This window comes from Psittacula echo (genome assembly GCF_963264785.1).
Source record: "Psittacula echo genome assembly, chromosome: 1".
Classification (NCBI taxonomy): Eukaryota; Metazoa; Chordata; class Aves; order Psittaciformes; family Psittacidae; genus Psittacula; species Psittacula echo.
In genome coordinates, this window is record NC_137735.1 from 90,575,707 (window position 1) to 90,588,465 (window position 12,759).

General features: G+C 41.5%; 1 protein-coding gene across 1 annotated transcript; it reads right to left on the reverse strand.

Annotated features, from left to right (window-relative positions):
* Positions 1–5,695: 5,695 nt before the first annotated feature.
* On the reverse strand, positions 5,696–6,262 carry ASCL4 (achaete-scute family bHLH transcription factor 4; the record flags this gene model as incomplete). The annotated part of the gene is made up of 1 exon (XM_080631683.1): positions 5,696–6,262. The coding sequence occupies one exon, from the start codon at positions 6,260–6,262 to the stop codon at positions 5,696–5,698; it is 567 nt and encodes a 188-aa protein (XP_080487809.1).
* Between the last annotated feature and the right edge of the window lie 6,497 nt (positions 6,263–12,759).

The following is a 12,759-nucleotide window of genomic DNA, read 5'->3' on the forward strand; positions in this document are numbered from 1 at the left end:
AAATACATTAAAAGATGTGCAAATTCCATTTATTTGTAACTTCTTGTTCTCTTTGTAATCTCACTGCAGATGGAAGAGATTGGTTTGGGTTCAGCACTGATGGCTGACAGCCCTGGAACACAAAAATCTGCTGTATATGCCCAGAACCACAACACATCCAAATAAAATCATGGGGACAAGTAAGGCGCTTTATGAGTAGCACAGCAAATGCAGCTTGGCTTGGATTGGTATTGTATGCTCCCAGGACTCTAATTTGGCATGTATTTCTACTCTGATGCCACCAGTGTTCATGGACCGTGTAGCAATTTCATGTCTTTGAAACCCTTATCACCAGTCATATCTGAAGTGAGCTACGGGGTGTCCAAAATTCGCATGCGGTAGACTAGCAGAGAGATGTATGGATTTCTTTAAGCTTGGTTAAAAAATATGATCCATACCAATATATCTTTTAATTCCTTGCAGCTGCAAAAATGTAAAAAACTGATAAACTGAGGACCAGGTTAACAAACTTCACTCTTGGTGCTTTAGCAAATGCAAAACCATTCCTCAAAGACAGTGAGTCCCATGAGTCTGGCTTCAAAGCTTTTGAAAAAGACTGAGGGAACTCATAGTGAGATATAGGCTTGCTGTCTGCTTCCCATCCCTGTAACCCACAGTTCTGGGGGTATTTGCCCCTTGAGGCATATCTAAAGACAGTGGTGTAATCAGAGTCTTCAGCTGCTCAGCATCACAGATGGGTGTTTTAACCTTGACAAATCCCCTCAGTTTACATGAATATATCAAGTTATGACTGGAGGTGGCTGAAAAGCAAATGAATTGCCTGTTTTCTGTGTCTGGCCCAGGGGTTGTGGCCTCCAGCAGTTGAGCATCACAGGATGACCCAGCATGAAGCACCACAGCTCATCACCATAAGCACTAAGCTGAGCTCCCCACCTCTGCCCAGCCCCTCTTTTGGGGGTGGGGGGAAGAAATTTGATTTGCATTTTGAGAAGTTCTCCCCATTGGGTTTGGCTGAAAATCAGTCAGAGTTTCAGAAGTTTTTGGAGACGGGATGTCTCACATGAGATTTGCTTTCATTGGAAAGCAGACAAAAACCTGCTAATGGGATTTGTCTTGGGTTTGTAAGGTGTGAGACTGCATGAAGTTCCTGTTCTTCCCAGGAAAAGCAAAAAGCACAGTGGCAGAGTGCTGCTCCAGAGCTGGGTCATGGGTACCCCAGCTTTTACAGCTTGTACACATGCAGCTACTGTGTTGTTTAGGGAAGAATGGTTCTTGTGTAAGCCATGACAAATAAAGAGAAACCAATTAAACCAACCTTTTCTTGTGCTTTTCCTCTGAAGTATATCCAAGAAACCCAATTTTCAACTTGAAAAAAAAATTTCAACTCGATTCGCAACCAGGCAATGGTTCTGTCTTCCAAGGCTGCACCTCACTGCCAGGCTAGAGCTTAGCTCCAGCCTGGTAGAAGCAGATATCCACACCCTTCGTATACTCAAGTACCTGCCATGGTGCTGGTTGTACCTTGCTTGTGTTCATGCTGCATGTTCAGGTCATGGAGAACAAGTTCTAATAAGGGTGATAACCCAGATCAGGTGTGACACCAGGAGACTTTCACACAGGGCTTTATCCAGTGGGAAAAGCTCATTTCATTTCAGTGACAGACCTACTCCTTTGAAGCTCCCCTGTCTTTTTCCAGGCCTGCCTTTTGACTTGGCTTTTTAAATAAGAATCTTTTGAGTGGTACAATAGGTAAAGGCCACTGAAGTGTAGTACTGCTACTACAGGGCCTGTTGATTCCTGCTCTTAGGGAGCAGTAGCTCCCACCTCACTCCCCATCTCCTTCTCAGAGTAGCAACAGCCCTTCTCGCACTCATTCTGCCATTACCTGCCTCTCCAGAACCCCAGTACTATACCCTGAGGGTTACTTGTGAGGAGCACCTGCTGAAGTTGTATTTGCTTGGATTCTGTTCTGGAGAGACTTACTAAGACCTTGCTCAGCTATAGTGATTGACCTCAGCTAACTTCAGCAGGTCTCTCCTGTTGGTACAACCTGCAAGTTTCTCCTCAAAATGTTTTGGATCTTGTTTTGTCTCCTTTGTAAGTATGCTGGTGTCAAATGTTTTCAAAGTCTTTCTTTTCTGTGTGGACGTTCCCTTTTCATTTATTGCAGTGAGATAAACTGGCCATGATTGCTTTACTGTCTGAACATGACTTTTCTGTAGTGCCTCTGGTTTTCTTTGGCCATGTTATTGACACTGGGTAATATAACATGAAAGGAGTGTGGATGGGCTTTTACAAAGAAATCAGCTAAATAGTTATTAGGGGATTAAAAGCAATTCCATGGCCAGGATTACACATCTTTAAAATGCTGATACAATCAAGGAGCAAATGGACTTGTAATTTAATGGCAGAAGAGGGAAGACTTCAGATGTGTGGGGTTTCTTTCACATTTGATACAAAGATTAAAGTGTCTGCATTTAGTGTGCAGAAGTTCGATAAAGCTGTAGCATGGTTGCCTACAGATAGCAGTGTTCACCTTTCTTGTGAACAGTAATTGTGCCACATGGAGAGAATTCCCTGGTCAACATTTTTATTGAAACTTTAAATCCCATGGTGACAAGTTGGATCATTGTCTGCTTTCAAAGTCTGATAATGATACACTTTAGAAGCTTTGAAGAAAACCTTTGTCTAGACTGATGCAGCTTAAGAAAGCTTTTGAAACGTAGCATTCACTTTAAACCTTTGTTGATGCCTGTAGGAAGCATTGATCCATCTTTGGGAGATCTTGAGCTGTTCTCTACTTCCTTGTGCTAAAAATGTGCAAGAGATTTGCATGACAACAGGAACTGTGAGAAATAGAAAGGTACAACTTTCCTAAGGAGAGTACTTCAACCTGTGACAGTCTTTCCCACACAGAATTTCCTTTGCATCCAGAAATTAGTTTTCCTTTAAAATTAAATTAAGCTACACGTGACATTCTAGCTTTTACATCTTCAGTATTAAGGTCAAATTGGGGGTATTTTAGGGACATCTCCAGAGATGTGTAATACATACATAAAAGTAGCTACGGTTTTATTCAATGTAGATTTTAACCAGTCTCCTTGACTTGAAGTCTAGAGGCATTTTCCAGAATATTATTTCACAAAGTCCAGGTTTGGTTCTGACTGCAGAATATTTAGGATCTGCAACAAATAAACCAGTCCTATGTAGATGTGCAGCTGATCAGCCTGCATTTCACAGGGCAAGAGACAACCTACAGCAGTGACAGCCAAGCACAGGCACAGGCTGTGATGCTTGTCACTCAGTTAGACTCCCCTTGAGGAACATCCCATCTGAGAGGAAGCTGAAAGGGGGCAGAGCCACAACCTAGTTCACTTCTCTGGATGGCCTAACTAGCTCTAGCATTTGAAATCAGAGGATTGTGGCTCCTACATATATCTCTGTGAGGCCAAGCCTCCGTGATAACCATCTGACCTAAAAAACTATTTGGAGTGTTATCTGATGTGCCCTGCTCAGGAAGTAATGGTCATTCTGGTAATTTTTATGTTGATTCAGATTGATTTGGCTATGAATTGTCACTATGTGCACATTAACCACTTTTCATCTTCAGAGTGCTTTACAAACAACTATGTTTCACAGAACTTGTCTCAGGTACTCTGAGGGAGTATGTGGTTTTCACAGATAACAAAGATTTAATCTCTGCTTACTGACAGGGCTACCAGCAGCACCACCATATTCCCAGAAATCAAAAAACTGAGGCAGAGAGATGTTGAATTTCTGTCAGTGTCCACAAAGGAAAGAAAAAAAAACAAGAGATAATGGATCCCAACCAGACATTCAGACCACTACCTTGCTCCCCTCCCCTTTCTTGGACAACAAACACAACATGCACCCAGAAATGAGTGCTTTGGCTCTGGATCTGAATTGTCCAGGTAACTGGACCTCTACTCTTTGGGTCTGGGAAACAGACCCTGCAAAAGTAACAGCCCTTAGAAAAACAAAACAGACATTAGAAAAGGAAGCCGTTTACCATATAAAGAATAAAGAATGAAGCCTGTGGATGCAATGGACACAATAAGTAAAAATACAAATGTTCCAAATAATCTGCTAGAAATCAGCAGTTTTGATATCGAGTAATTTTTATTAGATGCCCACAGCACAAACCTGCTCCTTATCTAGATTTAAAAATCTAAATTAAAATGTTGTTTAATAGGTAGCAGTTCCTATTTACTTCTTATCTAGTTTCTTTCTTCTTTCCTGAAAATTCATTACTCCTGCAAACAGTGCTGTCCCATTTGTTAGCAATTGAAAGTGAAAAAGAACACAGCCAGGATTAATTCAATTTTTTATTGAAATGAAATTTATAGACACATTTTGAGGTATTTCATCAGTATTTGTTCTTATTTATACACGAGTATTTTTTCAGGTGTCGAGTCAGCATGACATGAAGGAAAGACAAAAAGATACAAATCCGTTTCACCAACATAGGGCAAAAAAGCAGGATTTTGAAAAGTCTGTTTGAAAGTGTATGGGTAAGAAGGCGTCTACCCCATATTCAGCATGGGATTTAAGACATAGCTAAATGTTATTTGAATCTGGCCTTGGAGAAAGGAAGATTTTAGAGCAATTTGGAGACAAATTCTCATTTTAAGTAGACATGGTCCAAATTAAAGGTAGTCCATAGATTTTGAGATACTAATTTTTAAAGGTGTATTCTTAGAAAAAGTATTACAATATTCTAAACAAAAGGAGAAATACCTAGATTTTCGTGCAGATGTAAACTGATATATTCAATGTTACCCTTTTTGTACACACTGGTATCTAATCATTACAGGAACATACTTCTAAGCATATTTCTATCAGACCTGCCAAAAAGACACAGACAAGACTATTTTGTCCACAAACTCAATTTTCAGAAAAGAAGGAAAAAGACTGGCAACATTTTTTTCAGTATAATGAGCGGAGCTTTGCTTTTGAAGGTGCAGCTTTACACAACTTTGTTTTCTCTTTTTCGCATTGATTAAAATGAAAGTGTCAGATTTTCTTTTCCTGAAAATTGTCCTTCAAATAATCACCAGATAGCCAGTGTCCAATGTATGAGTTGCTTCTTTCACTTTCGAAGATGCCATAAGTTAAATTATTTCCCAAATACAGCCTTATTTATATTTTTTTAATTGTGTTTTCAGAAACATTTGTGAGTTTCCTAAAAATTTTAGGGAAAGACATTTTATCTAAATCTTACCTTTCCCAGTCCATGTTTCTGCAAGCCAGTGCATCTCAGGTTAGCAGTCAGGAAAACCAGCCAATAAAACTTACAGGAGGAAACAGGAGAAAGGGAAGGCGAATTTCCTTAAATGCATTCATCTCGTTTTGCTGTCTCACCAAGTGAAAGGCAACAGAAAATAGATGAATAGAATAAAAGCTGAATGAAAAATAGAATGCAAACATTGCTTCAGTTTTAACAGTCCAAAGGAAGTTTAGGAACACAGCTGAAGCAACCTGAGATATATCTGTTTGCTTACAAATCATCTTTAGGTTTTGTACAGACAACAGTTAGTCCTTTGGCAAATCGAAAATACCTTTTCTGTTTTTCCCTAGCTGCTTTTCCTTTTCCTGGTATTCATTTTCATCTGTAGAAAAATCCCCAGGGTTTTAGATTTGGTTCTCAGCTTTCTGTCCCCAGAGAGGCTGTTATCTAGCTGCCCGTCTCCTCAAATTCACTGTAGGGGGATGAAGCTGACGAGGTTTTGGACTCTCCATCACTGTTGCACTCCCGCGGGGGACCAGGACTGGGAGCTTCTGGGAGCTCCTTGGCAGAGAGCGTTTCTTTACTGTTTGACCCTAAGGGATGACAGTCCAGCAAGCTCTGTAGGTGTTTGATGTAGCTTATTGCAGCTCTCAGAGTCTCCACTTTGCTGAGGCGCTTGTCAGCAAATTCCTTGGGAAGGTGCTCTCTCAGGCGTGTGTAGCCCTCGTTCACGCAGCGCACCCGCTGCCTTTCCCTCTCGTTCCTCTTTCGAATGAAGGCAGGCTCAAAGGAATAGTCATAGATGCCCACGTAGCCAGGGAATGGGATGTAGGAGATGTGACCTGTGTGCCTGCCATAGGCTTGCTCCCAGTAAGATGGGTCCAGATGGAAGGGAACCTCAAAGGGCTCTCTTAGGGGGACCCCCTGGGGATGCACATAGCTGTTAGCCAGGGACATAGCTCCTGGAAATGCAATCCTGTTCAGTAGTCCATCATCATCTTTACTGCTGTCCATGCTTCTTTTTTTATTCTCCACCGGTGGAATGTCAGTTCCTGAATTTGGCTTCCAAATCTTGTATCAGTCCGAGCAAGGAGGAAACATTTGTCTAGGTATTCTGCCCCACAGGCTGCAATTTCCTCCTGCGGTGTATGAAAACTCAGATCTCAAAGCACTGCTAACAACTCATGAGGTCCACTCTGCCTGGAAATCAGCTCTAAGCCTTGTTGTTTTTATAGATGTTGGATACCAGCTAATTTACAGACAGGTTTTGAGGACCATCACTCCACGCTTTAAACCCTTCTTTTCCTCTGATCTTCATATTTCAAAAGATAATAAGAGGGTTCCTGTGTATTCCTTTTCTCTCTGCTTGAAATTATGACCATAAGGGCTAATGCCAAACATAAATAATCTTCCAGGCTCTAAACACTTCTCATGTATTGTAATCCACGATATCGTTTGATATAATTGTCTCCAAAAGATGGGTAATTTGCAAAGTTTACAGGGATCTTCAAAGTTTAGGCAGAACTCCTCCCTCTCAGGAACCAAGGATCTTCTGACATCTGAAAACTACCCAAAGGCTTTTTCAGAACGAAATCCAAAAAACAACTGCAAGCTTTGTTGTTTCCGCTGCTCTGGTCTAACTGAAACAGCTTACAAGCAGTTTGCAAACTTATATGGCATGTCTCTAGCTTTCTGGGGAAGCTGAGAAATCTTCAAAGGAAAGAGTGCTCTCTCGTGGTTGCAAGTCATGTCAGATCAAGAATGCACACGTGCAAGCGTAAGAGAAAACCTGCTTTCTTCACCCAAAGAGGCTTTTTCAAGACATGTGAGTTTCACAAATTGAACATGAGGATTTTCAAAAAATCTTCACCATTTTGCATGTTTCTTCTTATTGCAGGGAAGCTCTGGTCACCACTAATGAGCACTTGCCTCAGATAAACAAAAACAAAGGTGATGCCCTGATTGCCTGCTGTGTAGCTATTACTAGATGTTTACATGGGCATTGGCTTACCTGATGGACCATACACACTGCTTTAACTGGGGAGACGAAAATCGTTCTTGACTGTGCCAGATCTGTGCTGCATCCTCCAGTTTGCCAGCAGCTTTGATGAGGAGAAGAGGTGGACAAAAGACAAGGACTTTTGGCAGTTTATAAGGGCATAATGTCCTTGTCTGTGTGTTTCCTCTAACCTAACCTGGTTGTGTTGGGATCTCCTGCAGCAACTGAAGGGTCTTTGACTTTTCCCACGTTGTTGTTCAAGAGCTCCATAGTTATATTTTTTTTTCTGAAAACACATCTTCACAGTTAATTGAATTTCTTTTTTTTTTTGCCACCATCAGTTTGGGGAGTTGAACGTTTGGTCTGGGAGAGCTGTGGGAAGGGACAGACATGAAAAGGTACAAGCACGTAGACTCCATTAGAACCGTTCTTTTGCTCAAAGTGAAAGTTTCCACCCAGTTCAGCCTTTCATGCCAAACTACTTCAGAAGCGTAACTGAAACAACATTCTTCACTCCGAGAAACACATCTATGTCTCTGCTGAGTCAGAAACCAGCAGCATTGACGTCAGCGTTCATTTTCAAGTCAGCCTTTGTATCTTTGCTGGCTTATCCTGCAGCTTCAAAAAACAACTATAATCTTCAAAGTATGAAGAACATACACGCAGTCATTCTAGACAGACATGACTGAGAACAACCCTGGTCTAGTTTATGCCAGGGGCAGGATCAGCATCAAAATCAGGGGCAGGATCAGCATCAGGGCAACTGCCCATCTACTTTTGCCTCCAGCACCAACATAGCCTAGCAAGAGCTGGTGTTTGAAGCTGGAGGTTTTGTAGCATTACCTAAGAGGTAGCTAATGCATTCCATGAGGGGTTGTGATCTTTTCCAGTCACAAACAAATGTATTTCTAAAATATGTGCCATAGCTCAGATGGAAGCTATGAGTGTGAGGGAAGAATTACTGGGGAACACCCCATGGTATGCACAACTCATTTCAGATCAAATGATCATGAGAGCTTTTCTCCCTTTTAAAAAAACATTGCAAACAGTTGATCAGTCCAGGCTTTTCACTTGCACTATAAACTCTGTTGTCCAGTAGAAATGTTTTCAGAAATGAATGCTTATCCATTAAATGCTTAGAAATGAAAATAGCTCATTCGCTGTAGCACTAAGGGAGACCAGGACTTAGTCTTCTTAAAACAAAGAGGATGTCAGCCTCTAGCCAGATACCTGAAGTAGGAAAACGACATCTAATTTGTGTCATCATTACACTTAAAATGCTGCTCTCTAGCAGAATTCCTGTGAGGAAATGGAAGCATGCCTCTCAGGGTCTCAGATGCCAGATCATTTCACAGATCTCCATGACCTTGCCCGAAGACTAGCCGTGTTCAAAAGGCAGGGTTACATTTCAGTTCTGTTGTGCAAATGCACTATTCCCTGCCACCACACCTCTTTTCTATGTTTACTGTAAATGCAGGTCACTGGCACTTCCCAGAGTGTCAGAATTGCACCTGTACTAAACAGACATCTGCTCTTCCTACAGGAAAATCCACACTGTTAAACTTTTAGAGAAATACATGAAGAAAAACTACAGGTAAATGTTACTTATGAATCTCAATGATTGAAGCTGATCTCATATCAAATGTACCCTGTAGTCTGGTTTTGTCTGTGTGCAAGAGAAATAAGAATATATGCCACAGGCTTTTGTTGTATCGTTGTTGACACTCTAGTGCCACTTGCTCAGAACGGGATTTGCCCTTTGGCAGGGAGCCAGCACAAGGCCAATGCACCTTACAACCCCCTGAAGGTCCTTGTTGAGAGCGCAAGCAAGATTAAAGCAATGTGTCATTCCCATACCGACTTCTGCACAAAGCAGACCCTTCTCAACGTGCCTGCACATGCAGGCTCAGTGAAAGTAGCAGGACTGGCCCACCAAAGGGACAGGCTAATACGCATTCCTTTTAATTTTAAGAGTAGGTTAAGACTCTTGCCTCTTCTAAGACAAACCTTTGATCTTCTTTCTTACACTGTTTCTCCAATAAACTCCTCTTCACACCTCTGCCTGGATGATGCTTTTACTCCAGAATGCAATATCCTTCATGCTGATACAAAGCAGATGGCTTGGTTTGCTTTCCAGGTGGTACAAACCAGGTGTCATTCACCGTTCTGCAATGGTAGAAGTTGCACTGTTTCTATATACATTGTATGTTTTGCTTTGCTTTTGTTTTGTTTTTGTTTGTTTGGGAGCTTTTTTTTTTTGCTTTGTTTGCTTTTTTTTGAATACAAAGTTTAAATGGTGATGCTGGAAGACTCTACATACGCCACTGACTGTGGCATTCAAAGAGGTTCCCTTCCTTCTTTCCTTCCCTTTACTTCACCTAATTACACAGCCAAAATGAATAGAAAATGTTTCTGACATACCTAAAAACAAAACATCGAGGCATCTTCCTTCCAGATCTAACTTAGTTGTGGTTTTAACTGCATATATCCTAACACAGTATCTACAAGAAGGTAATCTTCGCACAAAAGAACCCTCAACTCATTCACACTCCCACAAGAATCATGAATAACACTACTGACATTACACAGTGATTGCTTTGAATTACTTCGAATTACTCAAAGCAACAGATTCTCCTTGACACCGTGTCCCTCTGTGTCTGAAAAGAAAGTCATCCATGGGAATACTGTAGTAGAAACACAACAGTCAGCTGAGTCCACCTATTTCCCAATAGATGATGTCTCAACTATTTTACCTGTGAACACATTACTGAGACAGAAAAAGAAATTACATCAGGAGTTTAAAAAGAAATCCTCACAACATTGTTCATCACTGTGACCAGAAGGTTGGGGGAAGTGATTATCCCCCTCTATTCCACTCTGGTGAGACCCCACCTGCAGTACTGCAGTACCTGCATTCAGCTCTTGGGCCCTCAACACAAGAGGGATGTGGACCTGCTTGAGCGAGTCCAGAGGAGGCCAAAAAGACGCTCAGAGGGCTGGAGCACCTCTGCCATGGAGACACGCTGAGAGAGTTGGGCTTGTTCAGCCTGGAAAAGTCTCCAAGGAGACATTATAGCAGCCTTCCAGTACCTAAAAGGGGGCCTACAAGAAAGATGGAGAGGGACTTCTTTCAAGGGTATGTAGTGATAGGACAAGGCAGGATGGATTTAAACTGAAAGAGGGTAGATTTAGACTAGATATTAGGAAGAAGTTCTTTACTGTGAGGGTTCTGAGTCACTGGAACAAGTTGTCCAGAGAAGCTGTGGGTGCCCCATCCCTGACAGTTCTCAAGGCCAGGTTGGAAGGGGCTTTAAGCAACCTGGTCTAGTGGAAGGTGTCCCTGCCCATGGCAGGGAGTTGGAACTGGATGAGCTTTAAGGTCCTTTCCAACCGAAACCATTCTATGATTTGTTATATTTTACTGTGCTATAATTACACCAAATTCTAGTACTTACAATACATATTACAGTTAATCTGGGCTGCTGCAATTCATTAACAGATAAGAAATTGTGAAATTAGCAGTTTCTCTTGTTAACTGCATACCACAGAATTAGAGTAATAACTGCAATTTAGACTGAGATCCAGGAACACAGGATCGAGTAGTTCTGTGCCTCTCTAATCCTGTTTTATCCTTAAGCATAAGCCATCCCTTTCCAGCTCTATAGCTAGCAGTGAGAGCTGCACCTAAACTATTCAGCTTTCATGCTGTGACTATCACCAAAATACACGCCTACAAAGCACTGACTAGCCAATAAAAGGTGGTGAGAAATTTGGATTTTTGATGTTAAAATGGTTGGCTTCAATCTTGGCTTTTTGCATAATCTTTGTTCAGAGTAATTCTGCTCTCCCTGAGAACGAACCCAACAGCAGGTTCGCGACAGTAGAAGAGAACTAATTGTATCGAGATGTGGGCATGGTCCAGCAGCGACCTCAGCTCACACTACAGAGGAGGACTGAAGCGTGCTTACTGCATCTCTTTCCCCTGTGGTTTCATAAGTCTCCCTTATCTTTCAGTACATCTCCAGGATCTGAAGACTACTTGAAAAATAGCTCTGCAATTTGTTCCTCACACAGCAAGTACTGCTATAAATGTCAATAAACTAAGCTTTCAGGGGACATAGTGCAGTTGTCTTATCAAAACACTTCACATACAATAAAAGTGTTTGGTATATAAAAAAAATATCTTCCCTTGCAGAAAAAAAACAGTTCTAAAATGTGTTTTATCACAATACCTTGGGCGTGCAGCATACATCTCTGTAGACACAGATTAATTTCTCATTCACTGACACTTTATATTATCACTGGCTTCCTTTGATACTTCTGCTTTAGACTGGTAGTTAAGATATCACTCGTTCAAGGGAGTAAAGTGACTACAGAAAAAGCTGGAATCTCGGAGGACTCATGTTTGACAGTAAGAAAACACACTCTTATCTGCGTACGATAATATCCAATCTGTCTCATAGGCTCAAAGTATTGCTTTCAGATGAGACAGTTGAAATAGCATCAGGATTTCAGCACCAGGGCAGTTCTGCACTAGAACTATCACAATTGGTATTAAGGAAAGCTGAAAGATTGGGATAACCTAGCATTTCGGGACAGAATTGGGATGTACTGAGTATAACTGTAAAGTTGAAAGGATGACAACTGAAAATGGAAGGTCTCTAGTCATCTTCTACGTACTGGGGAATGCAATGTGAAGAGAGAGATTTTTAGGCTTGTAATCATTTGCTGGAGTTTCTAAGATATGAAGCATTAGCACCAACCATGTGAATATGTGGTACTAGACACATAAAAATGAAGCACGGATTAACCCTCCCATCACAAACTTAGCAGTCCCTAAAAACCTGAGGACTTGATGAGTTCTTTCCTGACTTGATGAAATATGTTTGTGAGCCAAGTCAGATACACTCAGTCATGGTTAGAGGAAGGATTACCTGGCTTAGTGGAGGAGATGTTACAGGGTATGTGGTAAACTAAATAAGGTCATTGTTTTGGTCATGAATGGCAGGGACCTGTATTTACTTTGCCTAAACGTAGTTCTCTATAAGTGATAGGCTAAACTAAATATGCCAGTCCCAGTTACAGGCCATAGCCACAGAGAAGTAGCTCCAGATTCTTCTCACCCATCTAAGACATCTAGCTCAGGGTGGGATGAAGCACTCTAAGCAGAAGCCTATTTCTCTCCTTCACCTACTGAAACAGCCTGAAGACCTAGCGTATACAAGGTGTCTTACTTCCTGACAGCTAAAGCCAAATGAGGAGAGCATATTTCCACCCTTAGAAGAACCAATGGGTTTGTACTGAACTGGAATGACCCTTCCAGATCTTACATTTAAGTTCTTTAGATCAAAAGGTAGCGGGCAGAAAAATAACTAAAGTTTCCTCCTGTGCTGACATCCTATCAAGAGATGTCTCATTTAATAAGGCATCGTAAGTGTCAGGCACGATCAAAATACAGAACCACATTATGGTGGAAACAGCTGTCCACCCTGGCACTTAGGGAACTTGTAGA